General features: G+C 52.4%; 1 protein-coding gene across 1 annotated transcript in view; it reads right to left on the bottom strand.

The window, feature by feature from the left end:
- Positions 1-345: 345 nt before the first annotated feature.
- Positions 346-22,097, bottom strand: part of SMYD2 (SET and MYND domain containing 2) — a 45,266-nt gene continuing 23,514 nt past the window's right edge. Inside the window, exons 3-12 of the mRNA XM_084865557.1 lie at positions 18,106-18,216; positions 15,407-15,467; positions 14,595-14,719; positions 13,202-13,269; positions 10,183-10,285; positions 7,558-7,668; positions 6,672-6,792; positions 5,619-5,793; positions 3,289-3,397; positions 346-781 (exon numbers count right to left, since the gene is read on the bottom strand). Of these exons, the coding sequence (XP_084721683.1) occupies positions 701-781; positions 3,289-3,397; positions 5,619-5,793; positions 6,672-6,792; positions 7,558-7,668; positions 10,183-10,285; positions 13,202-13,269; positions 14,595-14,719; positions 15,407-15,467; positions 18,106-18,216 (1,065 nt within the window). The 3' untranslated portion in view covers positions 346-700. The remainder of the gene's footprint in view (positions 782-3,288; positions 3,398-5,618; positions 5,794-6,671; positions 6,793-7,557; positions 7,669-10,182; positions 10,286-13,201; positions 13,270-14,594; positions 14,720-15,406; positions 15,468-18,105; positions 18,217-22,097) is intronic.

The raw sequence follows: 22,097 nt of genomic DNA on the forward strand, positions 1-22,097 counted from the left end.
CGTGAACTGTGGGAGATGCATGTGGATGTGGGGACAAGAGGAAAAGTGACACAGCTGTCAAGAGAGGAACCTGGCATCCCCATGACCTTGGTAACCGCCACTTGGCACTTAGTCCCTTCACCTTTTTCACAGGCACCCTTTTCCCCTCCCTGCAATTCCCTCTTTCTTCCTCCAAAGGCACTGAACCCTGAAAGCAACTCCAGGCTAAAGAGGCCACCTGATCCACCTCCGAGGGGAGGCCTGGCTCACTAACCGACACAGAACAGGGGTGACCTCCACTCCATGATGGGGCCCCCCACCTCTCAGAAATCCTCCCCGCTGACAAAAGGAAACACACACTTCAAATACCATTCCCTTTTTTATTCTCTTTCATCATTCAGGTTTGTTCACATTATAATAACAGGCATGAAGAGAAAGACATAATCACAGTTTTCAAAACTCAACCTGTCCCAAGTATCATACATGAAATCATGCCATCCTCTCTTAGGGGGGGAAAGCATTAAAAAAACGACTGTGACCTGACGGTTAAAATTAAGACCAATTCCACGTGTGCCATGTGTTAAGGTTGAAGTGCACATAGTGTTTTCATGGCAATGACTTTACAGAAATGCAGGCGTGATGTATCTGATTGGGAAATATTCAAATACTCGAAGGTTTCTGCATGAGCACTTTAAATAAAAACTGCCACACTGGCATCGGTTCAGTGGCTTTCAATTTCCTGTTTGATCTCAGAAATGTACGGATGATCTTTGCCGTGAGCCACTTCCATGATCGCCAAGGCCTAAGAGAGAGAGACAAAGAGGGGGTGGGGGGTAAGAGCCCGAAGCCCATCCCCCCGCACCTGCACCGACTTTAATTCAGCTGGATTCTCTGCGTTAAGGGCAAGAGGCAGACTTGCTTTCAGAGTCTGCGCTCTGCTCCAGCATCTGCTCCAAAAGGGGGAGAAAGAAAAAAAAAAAAAAAAAAAAGGCCCTGGCAGGGTGGCTCAGTAGGTTCGAACAACATCTGGTACACCAAAAGGTTGTGGGTTCATTCCTGGTCAGGCCACATACCTAGGTTTCAGGTTGGATCCCAGGTTGGGGCACATAGGGGAGACAACTGATGGATGTTTCTCTCTCCCTCTCCTTTCCTCTCTCTCTGAAATAAATAAAAATATATCCTCAGGCCCTAGCTGGTTCGGCTCAGTGGATAGAGCATCAGCCTGAAGACTGAAGGGTCCTGGGTTCCGGTCAAGGGCACATACCCAGGTTGCAGGCTCCATCCCCTGTGTGGGGGTGTGCAGGAGGCAGCCGATTTGTGATTCTCATCACTGGTGTTTCTCTCTCTCTCTTCCTCTTTCTTCCTCTTTGAGATCAACAAAAACATATATTTTTTTTAAATTTAAAAACAAATATATCCTCCGGTGAGGATTTTGAAAAAGGACCAGATTAGCTAGTAACCAAAGGGTCGCCCAGTTTCTACCACTGCAATAGCTGAAGAAACCAGAGAGAGAAACTGATTGCATGACATTTTTTTTACCCTAATAATCTAAGATTTGAGTAAAAAAAATGCTTTAGGGATGGATTTGGCTACGGTCAACCAAGTAAACAGCTCTGCTGGAACAGAAAAGTCACAGTGAACTTTACCTCAAACCTGTTTGATGCTAAGGTTACATCACTAATCTACAAGACACGACTAAGCCATTTTTCCCTTTCAAAGAGTGCATGCTTTCCTCTTAATACATATTCTTAAACAGAAACACCTAAAAAATCGCTGCAGGTTTCATTTTTGGAAGTTAGAGAGAACGTACTAAATAAGGTTCTTTTAGAGTGAAGAGCAATAAAGTGAAGTCTCCACTGGCTCCATTGCTTCCTAGCTGTGTGACCTCGGGCAACTGACTTCACCACTCTGTGCCTCTCAGAGTGAATACACATCGCGTGTTTGGAATAGTGCCTGGCATATAGAAAGTACGTACTGAATAAGAATTTATTTTGCTCCTTTGAACTCAACCATATGACTCACAGAAATACTCAAATGACTCCCATTCTCCCAAGCGGGGTTTCTGATGGCCTGTGACTATGACAGCATTCTTTCTGCTGTGCCCCTCTGTTCCCAGGTCTCACACCCACAGGAGGCAGGCCATGGAAGAGGGCAGGTCTTCAGAATCACCTACCCTGTTTCCCCGAAAATAAGACGGTGTCTTATATTAATTTTTTCACCCAAAGTTGCGCTAGGTCTTATTTTCAGGGGATGTCTTATCTTTCCATGCGCTAGGCCTTATTTTTGGAGAATGTCTTATTTTCGGGGAAACACGGTATTAGATGCCTCCCCTCACCTTCTGCATTCCTTTCATGACTCACGTTCCTTGCTCAAATCTACCCTACCCTTCTTTCACCTCGTACTTAATTACCTACCAGCCCATTGCAATGGTGACCTCACAGGTTAATTCCCTCTCTCCACCCAAGTAACGAAGGCGATAAACAGACAGATTTACCGGTTTAAAAAAGGAAAATGTTATACTTAACTCACGCTCCTAGCCTGGCGGGGCCCTGACCCTCGCATGTGGGATTCAGACCTCACCACCATGGTCCCCAACAGCCTGGGAAGGTTTGGGGAATCTGGAGGCCTGGGCATCCAGGCTAGCCGGTGGCCCCAACTTTTACAAACATTCTCTGACAGAGGTCAACAGGCTGGTCCCAACGGTTACATGTTATCAACTGTTCACTTCTACATCAACGGCGAGGAGAGTCGACGGGTACAACCACACTGCTGGGAGGTGAGGGCCAGGGCTCGGCCTCTCCAGGGAGCACTGGGTGGCCGGCGGAGGCTGCCAGGGGCCTGGTTTCCCTGCGTGCCTGTCACAATAGGAGTGGAGGCAGCTGAAGCCTTCGACTCAGAACGTCCCGTTTAAAATAAAGGCCCCAGCATGTACCCGAGGCTAATTACTTAACCCATTTCGCATCTCAATTTCCTCATCAGAAAAGGCTCATTTTTGTGAGAATTAAAAGCCACATGTCAGGGTCCCGGGATGTAAGTGACATACCTCGTGGCCTCTGCCCACGGGCACGGACCAGGCAGCGTGGCCTCCCAGGTGTGGGCTGAGCGTCCCATCCGGGCCGACCCCTCTCCCCACAGGAGGGCCTGGATGCCAACTAGCAAAGGCTCAGCGACTCCACCGCCATCTGCCGAGCCCACCCCTCCCACTGCCAAGGCCAGAGCGGGGCCAGGGGCCTCTCGAGGGAGGGAGAAAGGAGAACGGGGGAGTGGGGAGAAGGGTACAGAGAAGGCGGCCTCGGGTCTCAGACGTACCTTCCGCAGGGCTTTCTCGCCGGCAGCTCTGTTCTCCAGGCCCAGGTACAGCCTGCCCAGCTTCAGCCACATGGAGGCCACGTTCAGGGAGTACCGTGGGTAGTGCTTGCTGGGAGGGGAGAAAAGACAACAGGCCAGCTTGTCAGAGGCCGCCGGGCAGCCCACAGGCAGGGCGCCGTCTGCGTGGCTGCTGAGCTGGTGACGCCACACCCACGGAAGCCACGCCCCTCCCACCCCACAGGTGTGGCCGGAGCCTGTGGATGGTCAGCCCCAGGGGATCACCTGGAGGCACTTCATGGAATTCCGTTTGTGTGTCTCTGAAAAGCTACATAAAAACTGCAGGAGAAATCCTACACAAAAATAGTTACAAACAAGGCATTCAATCCTCATCAGATTTTCTTGTTTTAGGTGCACCCAAAACAGGGCATTGGGAAACCATCTTTTTGGGTAAATTCCCTATAATGGGGCATTAGGCCTCTCCCTCCTACTTGCCCACTCCCATTAAAGAGATAGTATACTTAGCCGAAGCCGGTGTAGCTCAGTGGATAGAGTGTCGACCTGAGGACTGAAAGGTCCCAGGTTCGATTCCCGTCATGTTCATGTACCTTGGTTGCAGGCACATCCCCGGTAGGGGGTGTGCAAGAGGCAGCTGATCGATGATTCTCTCTCATCGATGTTTCTAGCTCTCTATCCCTCTCTCTTCCTCTCTGTAAAAAATCAATAAAATATATTTATTAAAAAAAAAAGAGAGAGATAGTATACTTAAAGACATACACACACTGATATGCCTCAAGGCCCCAGCTTGGTATCACAGTCTATGAAACCAGTTGGTTTGGCAAAACTATAAGCTCTGAAGTCAGGAGAATGCCTCCTGTTTCCTCTAGATCTTCTTCCTCTGTTGTCTGGTAGAGAGCTTTATACATACACAGTGGGCACTGCCATCTGGTTTTAACCGATGGCTGACTGACAGGTGGGGCTGGCCTAGAAGAGAGCCCTCTTCCTGGGAACAGAGACCGGCAGGTGGCTCCTGGGCAAGAGGATGGGTGCTGGGGTGTGTGTAGGTGTTTCTTTACAGGCTGGTACCCTCAAAATTCATCCAAAATACACGCATTCTGACTATATTCCTGGGCAGGGGCCAGGCCCTGGGGCAATGCTGTCCCCTGCACCCCCATCCTCCTAATTGCCTCCAGAAGATGAGGCCTGGGATTCACTAAGCTCAGGAAGAATCCAGAACAGCAAGTTCCTGCTGGGAAACTGCAAGGCTGAGATTATCTCATTCCTTCTCCTTCTCCTTCTCCTTCTCCTCCTCCTCCTTCTTCTCCTCCCTCCAGATCTCACAGAGGAAAGTGTGCATGCAACCACAGGACTTTCTCGTCCGCTGGCGGAAGGATGGGCTTTGAGATTATCCCCAATGTAGCAAATTCTAAGAGCAGATTTTAGGAGCTACTTCCCCTTGGGCTCCCCCTGCTGGCTAATCAGGGCAATGAGGGGGAGGTAGAGGGTCAGCAGGGCAGCGAACATTAAGACCAGACACCAATGAAACAGTCCCTCGGCTCAGAACTCAGAACGTGAACAGAGGGCTTCTCACATTCTCGAGAAACACCTGGGGTGCTTCGGGGGCACAGGGGTTTCAGGGCCAGGGCCCAGGTTCTGACCCACTTGGTCCTGAGGCGATCGTGGCCATGCAAACGAGAAACGTGTTTAACAAGCACCCCAGGGATCTGACCCAGGCCACGTCAGCCCTGGAGTGGCTAGTCAGAGGCAGAGGACAGTGCCACGGCCTCCATCTGTCACCCACGCTAAGGGTTAGTAACCCCTCCACAGGAAACTTCCCCGTGGCTGAGAGTCATTATCACCATACGGTAAGACCCAGCTTGATCTCTTCAAACCGAGGCAGGATATTGAATAACCACAGCCAATTCAATGGCCCCGAAGTTTCCTCAGCAACCTGGGCTGCAGTTTAGGAAAACACGAGGGGAGAAGGTGGAAAATGATGAAAAGAAACAAACAGGTGGGTTTTTAAATACTGGCCTGAAACAGCTACCATGGATGGCACCCGGTGAGGTCCCAGGACTCCATCTAGCGCCAGCAATCCCTGCGAAACCTCTACCTGCCATCCTACCTGTCTCTTCCCGATGGTGGAGGGGACAGGCAGGACCCAGGGAGCGGCACCCTGCCCCTGTACCTCCGGATGTGGGTGCAGAGAAGAGAAAGCTGGTCTGGGCCTGCTCCAACACGGGACAGTGAGGAGGCAAAACGGCTTAGGTACACACGCCAAACCACGAGGCTCCGTTCCGTGCGGAGGTGGTCGGCATGGCCGTGGCAATCACCTGTAGGGCTTAATGATTTTCTGTCCGTATCGCAGAGCTCCTTCCCAGTCCTGGGTGTACAGGCAGACGCCCATGGCTTGGTACATCATGTGCAGCATGTACACGTTACTGTCCTCAAACACGGAGCTCATCTTCTCCTGGCTGAGCTCGCAGATCTCCAGCAGCTCGCTAGGGGGTGCTGTGGGGTCAAGGAAAGCACTGGCCGGCAGGCTGGGTCTGAGGAGTTGTTTTGTCCACTCCACCCATCCCCGCTCCTTCTGAAAAGGTCCATTACAAAAAGCCACCCAAAAGTGAAAGGAATCACTTTTTTTTTTCTTTCTTAAAGAAACAAATGGGAAACTCTGAAGACCTCAACTGCTAAAATACAACAGAACTTCAGCCACTGGCGACAGACCCTCCCTCTGATCGGCTGTACACAATGCTGATGAGACTCACCAACCTGCAGCCTCCTTGTTCAATGGAAACCCTCAAGGCTGAGCTGAAGCATTTTTAAGGAAGAGGTCCCCACCCTGGGAAAGTTCTTTCTCACGCTGAGAAACAGACGTGCCTTTCTCCAATTTCCTTGCACTTGGACTGAGTGCTTCCCGTAGTATAAATCTCATGCCTTTTCAACTCCCAAGACAATGCTTTAGGAGTATGGGCTGTGGAGGCCAGCAGACACGGGGCAGAATCCTGGGTCTGTTGCGGAGCTGCGTCCTTGGGGCAAATGATCTGTCTCTAATACAGGGCGATGACCAGGTGAGGCAACGGAAGCAAAGCCTGTGCCCAAAGTAACGCGCCCCCAAAATGAGCGCCTTCAAAGAACCGTCCTCTGTAGTTTTAGACAATAACATGTCCACCACATTGAGCTCCTGACCAAACTAGCCAAAGAGAAATAAGATCGACATCAGAAACCGAGGTGGTTGACCCCAAGTCATGGGTGGTGCGTGAGCCTCCACCCATTTACGGGGGGACAGTCTTCCTCCGACATCCAGCACCTTCTGCCCGCCCCCTGCTCCCCTTCCCGCCTCTCCAGCACCTCCCGCAGGCACTCCCCGCAGCCACCAAGGATATACTTGTAGTGCTTGGCCCTCCGGAACTCCTCGATGACGTTGCGCGCGTACCGGACCATGTCCCGGACGGCCTCGGCCTTGGGGGCGTCGTTGAGCTTCCGGATTTTCACCTTGGCCTTATCCTGAGGGGAATGTCCACAATGCAAGGCGTCACCTACCCCCGGAAACCACCCGGATGGGGAAACCTCGGGAACGGGGCATTCTCCCAGGCAGAGGGGCAGGCCTGCCCACTCGAAAGTTACCAAAGGATAAAGGGGATCAGGTGGTGGATCGAAGAGAAATGCAACACATCTTTACCTTTTTACAAAAAAACAAACAAACAAACAAACAAACAAACCAAAAACCCAAAATATTTTCTAGACAATCCTCACCTGGGCAGGACACCCAGAACACGTGTGTCCGGATATGTACAAAGCAAGAGACTAGAATGAGGAGGGGCGGCGTCATGGACGGAATAACCAGGGCAGAGACAACCCCACGCCCCGTGAACAGGCTGGGAGCCTGGAAGCTGTGCTCAGGAGCTCCACCCACCCCCCCTTCTGTGCAATCCTTTCTTTTCCAGGAAACACCTGGGCACGGGCGTCTCTCATTTGCGCGGTGCCATGGAAACGTCGTCGTCATCGGGTTTGGACAGAGACCCTGTCTGACCGGATTCCCGTGGGCTGACTCAGGAGGAGCACTGACAGGGCCAGAAGCCCGGTCGGCGGAGACCCCCGGGGCACACGGGGCGCTGTGTGGCAGAGAGGCCCAGACCCCCGGGGCACACGGGGCGTTGGTGTGGCAGAGAGGCCCGGACCCCCGGGTCACACGGGGCGTTGGTGTGGCAGAGAGGCCTGGGCACACAGAACCCAAAGACACTCTGCCCCCCGCGTCCTCGGGGAGCTCACCTTGTCCTTGGTGGTGCACTCCCGGCACTCGCAGGTGAAGAAGTAGGAGTCTCGCAGCCGGTCGTTCCTGTCTTCTGTGGGATACAGGAGGTCAATGTAGCTGGTGAACACCTAAGGGGGTCCAAAAAGTGCCCGTTGCAGCCGGCCACAGGCCCCCTCGCGCCTCGGCCTCCCTGTGGCTCTGCCAGCGTCCACGGAGGCGTCCTTGCGGGGACAGACGCAGAGGGCGGCCACGGTTCGGGATCCACGCACTTCAACGCCCAACCCCCCAGGGCCGTCCACCTGCTTTGGGGCGGGGGGAGAAAGGGCGTCTCTTCCCGCCTCTCACAGAGTCAAGGAGCCCCTAACTTGTCTCCTGGGCAGAAGCAGAGCCCCTCGGGGCAAAGGCTCCCCTTGCCCCCCGGGGACCGGCCCTGGGCTGTCCCTGCCCGGCCTCTCTCATTCCACAAGCTGACGGCTTCTCTGCATTATTGATGTTTCCCCTTCTCCTTCCATCTGCTGGCGATGGAGCAAGGAGCTGGGCCCGGCAGGCTGGGACCTGTGTGCACAGGCAGGACGCAGCTTCTCGGACCCTGGCGTGCTAAGGCCCAGCCAACTGGGCCCGACGGGGAACCTGGAGAGGTCTCCCCTGGGGGCTCCTCGGGGCCTGCAGTCCTCGCTTTCCCTACCGGGGTCTGTGACGGAGTCTGGGAGCATATGGAGGAGGCCGGCGGTGAACTGTCCGTGATCTCCTCCCAGGGACGGGACTCGCTGCTCATCCCACACCATCAGGCAAATGTCTGACTGCACAGATGGATGGCACAGAGCCGTCCGCGTGCCAGGAACCTCGGGCACTGGCGGGCGGGCAGGGGGCAACTGCAGGGGCTGCCAAGCTCTTTCCACCCCAGAGGGCAGTCATGGGGACCTCAGGGCTCATTGATGCCCTGGGGAATGGACTCCTTTCCTTTGTGAAGGGCAAGTCGCCCCCAAATCAGTGCCTTCCCTCAAAGACGGTGACTGCATTGCAGATCTGGAAGAGTCCAGGAGGGCAAACCAACAGGAGTGAGGCCTGTTGGCCTAAGTGGCAGGAGCCTCCTGCCTCATTTCTTTACAATGATTGAGGGCCACGTAGTGCAACAAGCAGAAGAGCCAGAAGATGGCGACAGAGGCCGCTCAGTGCCACTGCTCCTGTCTCCCCCTCAGCCCACAGGAGCACCTGGCTGGGTGATGTCCATTCTCACCGTCTCAACCCAATGGTCGGCAAACTCATTCGTCAACAGAGCCAAATACCAATAGTACAACGGTTGAAATTTCTTTTGAGAATCAAATTTTTTAAACTTCTTCTGACACCACTTCTTCAAATTAGACTGGCCCAGGTCGTGGTATTTTGTGGAAGAGCCACACTCAAGGGGCCAAAGAGCTGCATATGGCTCACAAGCCGCAGTTTGCAGACCACCTCTTTAACCAAAAAGGTACCTGCATGGTCTCCACAAGATATTCAGAAACCACGATACTGCGACCCCAAGCTCGATACCCTCGTCATGATGAATTCAGCAAAGAACACCTCGGTTCAGCTCTGGGTTAGCTGACAGCTGCCGAGAAGCCAAGGCCTTCATCGTTCAGCACACTGATCGCTGCGTTTCACACTTAAAAACCCACACATGCTCCTTAAAGTGTGAAAGATTGTTAAGCTGAAGTCTATTCCAAAGTGGGTCATCATCATCCCTAACAACTGATTTGTTTCATTTTTGTGTCACGTACATCAGGACAGAGAGCCCGAGCAGTGGCCAAGCACCTGGTCCCTATCACGCCCCACAGAAAGGCGGGGGCTGCAGGTGCCTTCTGCCGAACTGCATCCCTAAAATGCGGACTCTCCCAAGTCCAGGTGCCGACTTGAGAGGGCCTGAAGGGCCGATATGTCATTTGGAGTTGTAACTTTTTAAAAAGTATTTTATCCTCACCTGAGGATATGTTTATTGACTTTAGAGAGAGGGAAATGGAGAGAGAGAGAGAGAGAGAGAGAGAGAGAGAGAGAGAGAGAGAGAAAGAGAGAGATACGTGAGAGAAACATCCATCACTTGCCTCCTGTGTGTGTCCCAACCAACCTGGGATTGCACCCGAAACCTGTTTTGGTTTATGGGACCATTTTCCACCCAACTGAGCCACGTGGCCGGGGCTGGAGTTGTGACTCTTTAGCTACTGGGGTGCTATGTGTTCTTGTAGGTAACAATGCTTTTGGCCTTTTGGGGGCAGAAAAATAGGCCAAAATTCACTAATTTTAAAAAAGCTCCCACTGCACTGTTTGGTGGTGGGAACACAGACTCCACAGGCAACCCGGAATTTCATTCTGCTCGCCTTGCCGCCTCCTTTCTCTGAAAATCTCCACGCGCCTCTGTGGGGAACTCCACTCACCGTGTTTCTTTCCTGTTTTTCTCTTGGATGGAAACGGCAAGCACCAAGCGGGAGCCAAACGCATGGGACTCCAAGCCATAGGTCACAGCTCTGAACACTGACTCTGGGAGACCTGAGGTGGACACGGTGGAACGGCCGGGACCCCTCCCAGCCCGTCTCCCCCAGAGAGTTCTCACCCTGCCTCTGGAAACAGCTGTCTGCCCGCCGCCCCAGCCGCCCACGCCTCGCACTCACCTCGTCTCCCGGGCTGATTTCCTGGACGGCTCTGACTTCCGCCAGGGTCCCCTTGTAGGTCACAATGACATTGGGGCAGCAACTGTGATTCATCAATGCAACACTGTCAATCGGGAGAGAGAACCAACATGCTCAATGAGGGTGACAGACTAGGTCAGTGGTGGGCCAACTCATTAGTCAACAGAGCCAACTATCAATAGTACGACTGAAATTTCTTTGGAGAGCCAAATTTTTTAAACTTAAACTTCTTCTAATGCCACTTCTTCAAAATAGACGCGCCCAGGTATTTTGTGATATTTTGTGGAAGAGCCACACCCAAGGGGCCAAAGAGCCACATGTGGCTCTCGAGCCCCAGTTTGCCGACCACGGGTCTAGGCAATCCTTGGCTACTTCCTTGCGAAGCAGCGGTCATTTGGTCTTTTCAAGACATTAACAGACAAACCTAAGAGCTGGCCATCAGATCCTAAGAGGTTTTTCTGCATTCATTGACCATCTTAAACTTCCACAGTATTGAAAAGTGAAATGTGTCGTCCCAGTGACAGTTAAAACCAGCCCAGGGGTTGAGCACTGACCTACGAATCAGGAGATCAGGGTTCAATTCCCAGTCAGAGCACATGCCTGGCTTGTGGGCTTGGTTCCCAGTGGGGGTGAGGGTGGGGAGGGGCATGCAGGAGGCTGCGGATTAATGATTCTCTCTCAATATGACTGTTCTATCTCTTTGTCTCCCTCTCCCTTTCTCTCTGAAATCAATAAAAATATATATTTTAAAAACACACACACAAAAAAAACAAAAACAAAATGTTTTTGTGACCTCTAAGCGGGAAACAAAAAAACACACACAACACACAATGATAAAAAATTGGAAACAAAGACTCCTGGCTCACGACCCAGCACCTATAGTGAAGTGCATCTCGCTGTGCCCCGTCCGAGACAAGGGGGGGGGGTCATTTCCAAGCCGCTTTTGATGTCAGTGGATTATCTCTAACGTGTTTTCTTCCGACGCTGAGACATCGCCCCCGGGGAGGTGCCATCTTCCTAGGGGAGGGCTTGTGATCCTCCGAGAGACCCGGAGGAGCCCGTGGGAGCCTCTGTCCCTCCGAGTCCTCATCGGGGAAACTGGGACACGCAGCACCTGCTGCTCATGGCCTGCTTTTCAGGGGCGCGCGGACGGAGACTCGCCTGTGCGAGGGGCTTTGAGCTTTCTGATTATATCAAGGTCAAAGTTCTGAGAACAGAAATTTCTAAACTACAGGGGGAAAATGCTTGATCTCTGGAAATGCTGCCTTTGAAATCACAATGCCGAATTGATTTCCGTCCGAAGGGATTTTTCTCCCAATTAAAAGGGCCGGCAGAAACACCCGGGGCGCGTGCGGGCATGGGCATCCATATGTCCCATGGCTCTGGGGGCCTCTGGCCTGAACCCTCAGCCACCAAAAGCCCTCTCCCATTTGCCCCAGGAATACAAAAAAGCAGAGAGGATGGGCTGCCCCGGGCTGGCCGTGTAGGGGTGTGTGTGTGTGAAGGGGGGGAGGGTAGCCCCCTTTAGCGCCAGGCGCTGAGGGGTCTGAGTGAAGTCGGAGGTGGCCTTGAGCCTGGGAGGGCATGGAGCACCCCTCTCCCTGCAAGTGGTGCCTCGGGTCCTCGGAAACCCCGTAAGCACACGCCATGGAAAAGCAGAGCCCTAGAACCATCCTGCAGGAGACGTATGAAGTTTTCCATTTCAAAACAGACCCCTCGGTATCCTTTGAAGGAAGGTGGGGGAATGCTAAGGACAAGAACTTAGAACAACTGCCGCTCCGGGCATCATCATTTTCCTGGCAATCACAGAAAAGGGTGAAACCTCCAACAGTACTCCTTGGCGCCTGCTTTCAGTCTGACCTTAGAGGCTGGGCAGAGCCATCGAGTTCCTTCCAGGCCTAACGGGGTCCACACCAGCCCCCTGAGGAGGGTCTCATGGCCTTTCTCCTTTCCTCTTCCTTTTCCCAAGGGCAAAATGTCCACAAGAGCTTCTTCCCCAAACACTTTGTCCCTCACTATTGGAGTTCAAACCACAGGAACCGTGTTATCAGGGGGATAAACGCTTTGTTCGCCTGGGAGCCGTGAGCCTGTATCCCTGAGGCCTGCAGGATGCACAGAACTGGGTGACGCCAGGCAGACACCCCAGGAGCTCACATGTCATCCATGCTAAGGCGTGTGGGGGGGGGGGGGGTCAAGGATTCCTGCAATGGCTCTGACCTAAAGCCAGCGGCCCCTGTAGTGAGTACTGAGCAGCGTCCCTGTAGACAGAATAATCTGCAACGTGGGTTAACTCAGACAGGGATGCAGGAAGGCTCCTGGTGCCCGCTGGGAAGCCAGGGCTTGATTTCATGGGACTGGAGCATTTTTGGTGAAAACACTCATTCCATCAAAAAGACCGTGGCCAAGCCATGCTTGGCCATCCATGAACGCCAGGGTTACCGAGATCTCCACGTGGCGGCTGGCTAGCTTCTTTGAGTGAAGCATTCCTGAGGGAAGCGAAACTCCGATAGTTCTCTGGCATCCCCCAGCCCCCTCACTCTCTGCTTTAGTCCACTCTCTCTCCAAGCTGCGCTGTGCCTGCACAGGCGTTCCTCAGGCAGGACAGATGGAGAAGCAGCTCGTACATTCTCCACGTCAGCCTGTGGCCAGTTGTTGAACGGAAATTAATGTGCAAGAAACCCGGAGATTTCCATAACCACGGATATGCAAACTATAGCACGTTTCTCAGCGGGGCACACGATAAAAACGCTCTTTAATAACAGCTCTCTAGTAACAGACCGGGCAGGACCTAACACGCAGCAGTTCTCTTAACAACTGCCGTCGGCTCCTCAAACGTAGGGGAAATACTCTGAAATCTGGCAGAATTAAAAAGGTGTCTTAATTCACTCGGAGTTCCATGTCTGTCACATGCAGTTAGGTAGGTTATTTTATTTATTTATTTTTTTAAAATCAAATTATAGTGTTAAATAAGTAAAAAGAAAAGAAGTCAAACTCAGCCTACTCGGGAAATATTGCTGATCCCAAATGAGACAGTTCTTCATCCTCAATGGTGAAGCCGTTGCAGTTAACCTGCAGGGAGAAAGGAGAAAGAAAGAAAGAAAACAAAATAACGCGCACTCAATCTTCCTTCTGGACAGAAATCACTGCTTTCGTGTCTGACCTTTTAATTTCCGACCTTCTGTCCGGATAGAGAGATCACCGCTTTAATTTCTGACCTTTAATGCACCAGGAAGATGTTCCGGTTTAGTGATTTTAAAACCTTCCTTTCGGCCAAGGTATCCTTTGTTCAAACAAAATTCGCAAAAGAGAAACGGTCAGGGGAAGTGCCCCTGGTCTAGCCTGCCCGTCCACCTACACGCAGTAGCCCAATGGCACAGACCACAGAGGCCCAAGGACTAACGTCAGCATATCTGCCAGGGAGTTCGTATTCTGGCATATAGAGAGCTCTTTGAAAAGAAAAGACCAGTCCTAACCAGCCCCACTGAGTTTGGCTCAGTGGATAGAGTGTCGGCCTGCGGACTGAAAGGTCCCAGGTTCAATTCCGGTCAAGGGCATGTACCTTGGTTGCGGGCACGTCCCCAGTAAGGGGTGTGCAGGAGGCAGCTGATGGATGTTTCTCTCTCATCGATGTTTCTCTCTCTATCCCTCTCCTTTCCTCTCTGTAAAAAAAACAACTCAATAAAATATATTAAAAAAAAAATAACAAGTGCTGTCCCAGCCTCACACCACGCTCTTGTCCTGCCTCTCGGGCCCCAGCCCCCTGTCCGCTCTTCCAGCCTCTGAGCCCGTTCCTCTCTGGCTCATGGGAGGGTGGGGGGTAAGGTGTGGCCCAGGCGCACTGGCGGCCAAAGGTGCCCACACTCCCTCCACAGCACAGAGGTGCGCTTTCATCCGTCGGAGCACAGGCATGGTTGGGAAATGTATTTTTGGTGTGCGGCCTACATCTAGTCTACATGCTAATGATGAGGATAGCGTTAGCAAGGCACTTACACTTGATTTGATTTGGGGAGTGGGGGGGAAGACTGTGGCCCATGCATCTTTTTTTATTTTTATTTTTTATTTTATTGATTTTTTTACAGAGAGGAAGGGAGAGAGATAGAGTGCTAGAAACATCGATGAGAGAGAAACATCGACCAGCTGCCTCTTGCACACCCCCTACCAGGGATGTGCCCGCAACCAATGTACATGCCCTTGACCAGAATTGAACCTGGGACCCTTCAGTCCGCAGACCAATGCTCTACCACTGAGCCAAACCGGTTTTGGCAACCCATGCATCTTTCTTAACACTCAAGCTCACTTTTCTCCTCCAGGGACATTTCAGAAGACAGGCAAATTGCTGTGCAATTTGGCTTAAACATCATCACCGCCATGTCCCCGGATGCTGTTCCCCTCACCTGTGCAAAGAGTGCCACCAGGCTCTGGTTGTCGGGAAACTCGAGGTGCTTGGAGTAGAAGTGATGGAGAGCAGAAATGTCACTCTGAATCAAATCCTTCTTCTCATTGTCTAATTTATCCAGATCTGTGGGTAAGCACACCGCGACTCAGCAGGGAGAAAGCTGGGTTTCCAGCTGCACCCTTTTCTTACTGTCAATGGCATGGAGGAGACCGGAAATGTATGGGGAGCCCCCAAAATACTCCTCCTCATCACTCAGTCTAACTGATGAACCCGAGGGGAAGAAAAGCTGGTATTCCTTCTCTTCCTCTGACACCTGACATCTCTCAGGACGTGACATTTCAACTGTCCATTGGCCACGGGGCCAGGGATGCATGGCCGTGACCGATAACCAGCCTCAGCCCATTCGGGGGCCCCCAGTCGGCCCTGGCATTGGTGTTATGATCAAGAAGCCAGAGAGCTGCCCCCATTTAAAGAGTTTCAGTAAAGACATAGGCTGTTTTCAGGGCTGCAACTCAGCAAAGATCCAAAAGGATTCAGCAGGCCGGGGAGCCCGCAGAGATGGCTGGGAACGCAATAACTCATCCCAGAGGTTCCTACTTCCCATTAATTACTTCCCAATAACCCTGTCGACTCAGGAAAACAAGTTTTAGTCATTTTTCAAAACAGCGTGTAAGTCAAAGTAAAAGCTATTCACGATGCGCTCCCCACCCGAACCAAGACGAGCTGTCACCCCCGCCTTCGGCCCCGCCTCATCCATGATAAAAGGGGAGAGAAAGTAACTCGGCCGCCGCCGGTCACACAGACACTTACGCGATTCAAACTCCTTCACGGCTAGCAGTTTCTCTGAAGGTGTTCTCTCCGGGTGGCTTTTCTAGCAATCGGGGAAGAAATCACACAGAAACGGGTTTTTAACAACCAGGGCAAAAGGCGCTTTCACTTCTAACATCCACATGAAGGAAAAGCAACAATTCTCAATGAAGGCCAGAAAGTGACCCAAGAATCCACCACTGGGAGTGTTTGCCCAACGTTCCAATCCAAGAATCCTTAAGTGGTTTGTGACGTGTGTGTGTGTGTGTGTGTGTGTGTGTTTAAGCATCTGCCGTGTGTGTGTGTGTGTGTGTGTGTGTTTAAGCATCTGCCGTGTGTGTGTGTGTGTGTGTGTGTGTGTGTGTGTGTGTTTAAGCATCTGCCGTGTGTGTGTGTGTGTGTGTGTGTGTGTGTGTGTGTGTTTAAGCATCTGCCGTGTCCCTAACGCCCCGCTAATGCTACGCACACAGTAGGCTCATAAAATTCTTGTTATAGGAAAGAACAGCGGCTGAAAAACAACTTTTTAGGGCCCTGGCTTAAAAGGCCCCGAGCCAACAGATGAGCCGTCATCCTATTGATTATGTCTCCTTCTGAAAAGGAACAAAATCAAGCCCCCCATCCATTTTGCACTTTCTTTAAGCATACGCTAACATGATCTCGGATTCCCCGTTTCAAAAAGAACACTCTGGGTTGTGTCTGTGAGCCCGGATTCGCTTGAAAACGCGTGGCGGCCTTTGTTCCGGGCGTCCCCAGAGGAGCCGACAATAGTAAACCCGCCAGGCTTTGAGAACATGAATAAACTCGGTGTTGACAAGAGTTCAAAAGCGGGGCTCCGGAGCTGGCCCGAGGCGTGTCTTTGTAATCTGGCCATTCAATGTGGGCATACAGGTGGTCTCGCAGGGCGCGCTCACCTCCCTAGTTAACATGTTAAGCTTCTCCCCGGTAGCTGGGCAGCCCGGCTCCCCTAATCCTTTGCAAGCCACTAGAATACAAATGGCGTTTTTCTTTTTTTAATCATCTGGATCCTACAGGGATGAAAAGGTGGCCAGGTAGCTTTTCCTTGAAGAGACTATTAGTGGCCGCAGTCATTACAATGGGAGTTGAAGGAAACGGATCTAAATGCATCGCAGCGTTCGGGCGACCCTCTTAGCACCACAACATCTCAGTGGTTCTTGTTGGGAAGCAGGGAATCTTCCGTTCACGGGGCGCATTTCTCTAAGACTGGTGGCTCGTGTTACCCTGGGAAAGCTTTTCATTCAGGAAAGCACGCCAGCTCCTTCTGGGTTCTTAAACACGACTCTATAAATAATATCAATGGAAGGGGGGCGGCCCATGGGGGCAGCTTGGTCACCCAACTCTCCCAGGATGCCTGCATAGCTAACGGGATGGCTTATTTACCCTGAGACACCTCACCAAGGCACACGGGTGTCTCCCTACCCTTTCCTTCTGAGCAGGTACCTGCATATATTTAAGAAACACTGTATAGTAAGGATCCAAAGGTCAACCTCCTCCAGGGAAAGCAATCCTGATTTCTCCGGCTCCCTCCGTTGCCCCGAGCCGGTGCCCTGGCATTTCAGCGAGCACCTGACCCCGGCTGAACATAACGGGGCGGTGAGCTCATTGTTCGGAAATGATCCACTTCTGTTTACGCGGCCCGGAATCCCAGCTTAAGGCTGGGGACGGGATGGTGCTAATCACTGTGATCCCATTTGGCTCAGATAAAAAAAAATATACACAAAGTTTTAAAACTGGGGAGGGAGATGCTGGCATAAAGAAGAGGGGGGGTGAAGTTTCAGCGTGCAAGAATGACAGTACAGGTTCTGGCTCCCACCTGGTTGTTAGCCCATGAGTAAGAGGTTCCAGTTTTCACCAAAAACAACCACGGGAGAACATGCCAGCTTGTGCATGGGCCAATCCACGGACATAAACGCCGGCGAGCCCCGCGTGGCCGATGACACTGTGTCCCCCCCCCCCTTTTTTTTTTTTCCTTGACCCCTTGGAGCCCAGGCATCTCCCTGGCAGACGGTCAGTGAGGGCTGAGCAGACCAGGGGAGAGCTGTCCGTCCTGGCGGCATCGAGGGAGCAAACTGCTGTCCTGGTCACACAAGAGCGTGTCTTTCCTCCCTCCTGTCTTTTACCCTCTGCCCTTTGCCTTGGTTTCTAGTTTTCCACTCGGCTTCTTTCTTCTCACTTGCATATGCCTTCCTGGCTGTGCCATCCCACCCCTCACCTGCCTAGACGTGGGCAGGGAAGGAGACGAGAAGAACAGAACGCAGTACAGGAGGGGGGGGCATGGGGTGCCCTCTCTGAGTCACAAAAAAGGGCTGGTTCCCTACGATGTGCTCATTCTTCTGTTCAATCGGGTGTTCATGCCTTGAAAAGCTGTATTTTTCCACGTAATCCTATCTCATAAAAAAAAAAAAAAAAAAAAAAAGCCTGAATTTCACAGCCCTGGATAAGCAACACGTTCCCTGCCACGATCCCGGCCTGGGGTAAGCACCGTCCTGGTTGCCTAGGGCACGTGACAAACCGGCCTCCACCTGGGGTTGTGTTCCCAGCCCTGCCCGTGTGGAGGCGACGGGAAACGGGCCCAAGGATGAGCAACACGAGATGACCACACAGGTCAGTTCCTCACCTCTCTGACCTTTAAGAAAAAAAAAAAATGCAATGACACGCACTCACACATTACCCCGTGTCCTCACCTGTTTGGCCAGGATCCTCGCCGTGAGCCTGACGGTCTCGGAGGGGCTCCAGTTTTCCCCGAAAACAACCATGGCAGAACATTCCAGCTTGTGCATGGGCCAGTCTTCTTTCTGGGAAGGTCAAAACATGGGGTTCAGCGCACACGTCCCGGAATGGAGTTCCAGCGGAGGACGCGACAATTCCTCCCGGCTAAGGTCAAGGGAAACGTGTTTCCTTTTGGAAAACACCACGAGGCTCACAGCAGCCGGAGATGAAAACATCCTTTAAGGTGCACACGGTCCCATAACCCTGACAGGGGACCAGCCAAGGCTGTCTGGATGGGAACATGGCCCTGTGCCTCTTCACGGGCATCTTGTGTCTTTCTGCAGCCCCTCGCTGCTCCAGGCCCCACACGCGCCTGGCCCTCTCTGGTCACAGACTGTGATGGGGGGTATTTAGACATAAGGCTTCCTGCAGATTTCAGCGGAAAAAAATGGGAACACTGGACTCCTTTCTCTCCCACGTCTTCAAGTGTTGTGCCCCAGGTGGAGGGTGAAGGATACACGCTCAGTACGGGAAGGGGAGGGGTAATGCCAGGGGGTCCAGGAAGCTGAGCGGGGACGGGACACGAGGTGCTGTGGGCCCATGGAAGAGGGTAAGGAGTGGGGAGGAAGGGATTGTGACAGCTGGTGACACGGCTAGTGTGGGATGGCCGAGAACTGACCAGACACCATGGAGGTCACGGCTAGCTTAAAAACAAACAGGTGTGACAGCGTGGAGTACCTACTGGCTGCTGGCAGTGGATGAGAGAGAGAGAGAGAGAGGGAGAGAGAGAGAGAGAGAGAGAGAGAGAGAGAGAGAGAGAGAGAGGAGGAACTGGGAGAAATGGGGTGGACGCTTGGAGGGGTGAAGGGTGGGGGATCATTTTGTATTTGGGAAATGTCAGAGCATTGGATACTGATGGGGTCGTCACGCCCTCTTCCCCAGTGGCACCAGGTACTGTCTGTTCTTCCCTCAGCCTTCCCTCCTCAGGAAACGGCAGCCCATTCTCAGATGCTGAGGCCAGAAGCCTGGAGGCCGCCTTGTCCCCCTCACAGGCACGCTCCTCTCGGGCAAGTCCGTCACCTGGGCCTTCAGAGGACGCCCGGAGCCCGATCGCTTCTCACTACCCCCTTCCAGCCTAGCACAGCCCTGCCGTCTCTCACGGTGACGACTGCCCTTGCCTTCGATGCCCCCTTTGACCCCGGCGGCGGGGAGGCCTGGCTCTGCCTGCCGACCCCCACCACCTGTGATCCACAGAGCAGCCAGAGTCATCGGCCTGTTACACAAAATCCGACCACGCCACCTCTCAGCCCGGAGCCTCCTGCTGGCTTCTCCTCCAGAGCAAAAGGCAGAGCCTCAGGTGACCTGTGAGGACACACATGCAGCGAGGAGTCACTCCGCCTGGCGCCTGACCACGAGGGCCGAGCACGCTCCCTCTTGTCCCTGAACAAACCAAGCATGTTCCTGCCTCAGGGCCTGTGGCCCCTGCTGGATACTTCCTCCTCAATACCTACGCCAACCCTCCCTCGCTCCTCCATGCCTCTGCTCCCATCGCCTTTTCAGGACACCTGCTACGGACAGATACCCTGCCCCAAACAGCACTTCCCGCATCTTTATGTTTCTCCTTAGTAACCTCTCACCACCTGATGTATTATTACACATTCACTAGGTTTCTGGCTTAGTGGCCCCCCCCCAACCCCATTACAACAAAGGAACTCCGTCTGTTTGGTTCCCACCGGTCACCCCAGAGCTTAGAACAGTGCCTGGCTTTTCCAAGGCCCTCCACCAAGTGGCCGGATGATGAAGATGACTCCCCACCCCCTTCCTTCCCTCCTTCCCTTCACCCCGTTCCAAGGAGGAAGGACACGGTGTCACTCGGTGATTGAATGCTGTGTGTGACACAGACCCTTGGCCCCGGTGCTGGGCCAAGACGTTCTGCAGAGTTAAATAACGGCCGCCGTGCCAAATATAACCGAGGGCGGGGAGAGGGAGGAATGGCAAGGCCTGCACCGGGGCGGAGAAGGGGATCTGCTTTTAGTCAGAGCCTAAAATAAGAGCGCGGTGCCACGAGGTAGGGGGCAGGTGGGCCCAGCTCCCTGCAGGCAGGCAAGCCAGCCAGCGCCCTCCCCAGATGCCAGGCGAAGAGAGAAAGACAAAGAGCGGGCTCCAGGCCTCAGGATGCTGATGGGAACGGGTGCCAGAGGCAGCGACTGACCACTGGGAGCGGGGTCCACTCTGACCCCCGGAGCTCTAACAAAAGGCCTAGGCAGGGCCTGGGGGAGACTGGCTTTCTAAACTGTGGACGGTGCCTCTGGTGGTTAACGACAACGAGCTCCCGGGAGAAAGAAGTTTAATATTGACATTTGTTCCTATGAGTTGTTCATTGTTTATTCATATACTTGGTACCACATGAACGTGAATAGAAATAGCACGTAATGTTGACACTGAACTGATGTAAATGCCCTCAAAGGGAAGCGAGGCACTTTGGGGGGGAGGAGAGCAGAGTGCGGTCAGGAAGGACGCTGGTTGGGGGGTTGGGAAACCTAAATTCTTTTTTTTTTTTTTAATGTAATTTATTGATTTCAGAGAGGAAGGGAGAGGGAGAAAGATAGAAACAGCAATGATGAGAGAGAATCATAGGTCGGCTGCCTCCTGCATGCCCCCTACTGGGGATCGAGCCAGCCACCGGGGCATGTGCCCTTGACCAAGAATCAAACTGTGTGTGACCTCCTGGTTCATAGGTCGAGGCTCAACCACTGAGCCACACGGCCGGACTGAAGCCTGCATTCTTATGCCTACTCTACAGAGAAGCAACGGCATGGCGCCAGACAGGCCTCTTAATCCCTTTGCGTCCGTAGCCTTGGCCATAAATAACATGATCCTTAAGTTACTTAGCAGGTCCAGAAGCCTGAGTCTACTATTTTACACCTTCCAACAGTGCTAATCAGGCACCAAGCTTGAGGCGTTCCAAGGATAAGCAGGCATTCATGTCACCAGAAAGGGACGTGTGAGGGTCCAACCAGCTCATCCGCAGGAAGCACTCAGGATAGTGCCTGGCACACAGTGCCCTCACGGCAGGGTAAGTGTTCATTTATGGGTTCGTTCATTCATTCATTCATTCAATTCATTCATTCAATTCATTCATTCATTCAATGAGCTCTGCAACTGACCCTACAGGCAGGGATGGGAGAAGAAGTCTTTGACTTTATTTGTGCCTTTATCGGAAAACCAGATAAAAGCCAGAGCCCCCGTAACGGGATACTGTCTCACACAGCAGCTACAGCAGAGAGATGGCCTGCCTCCAGGGAGCGCAGGATCACGTAAGTTTCATCCAGGGACATTAATCAGAATCATAACGTTTTCACTTTCTGTAGGATGGTGATGACATTATCTTAGAGAAGCCGGTAGAGTCAAGTTGCCCTCGATATTATAAACAATCAGACTGGACAAAACCAGGGGGAAATTAGGCTAGCCTTTTACTTATTTATATTTATTTATGTCTTAGCAGCAACTATACAAAATAGTTTTGCAACTCTTTGTGTTTTTTAGAATATTTTTGGTTAGTTTCTCTAAAACCTCTTATCCTATTTTTCCCCCTTCTAAATTCAAGCTATTACTCCTGCCCTGATTGCAATCTTCATAAAAATTTTTATGTAAACTTGGATCCCATTTTCCAGAAAAAAACAATATGCAGTAAAAATACGTGCACAGGAAGGATTCCAAAAGGCGTATACCAAAGCATCACCAATGATTTTCTCTGGAAAGGTAAGGGTATAGATGCTCTTCCTGAGCTTTGAGACTGGACTTCCCGAGTTTCCTACAGGAAGCACAGATTACCAGCGCCCTCAACTCAAACAAGCCCATCCACATAAAAGTAAGACCTGGGCTCTTTCTGTGGATTTGTAACTCCTCTTTCATTCTGAGCCAACGTGCCACCTGCTCCGCATGGCGGCTTACCTTTCTGCGCACG

Source organism: Pipistrellus hanaki, assembly GCF_964339955.1.
Source record: "Pipistrellus hanaki genome assembly, chromosome: 18".
Taxonomy (NCBI): Eukaryota; Metazoa; Chordata; class Mammalia; order Chiroptera; family Vespertilionidae; genus Pipistrellus; species Pipistrellus hanaki.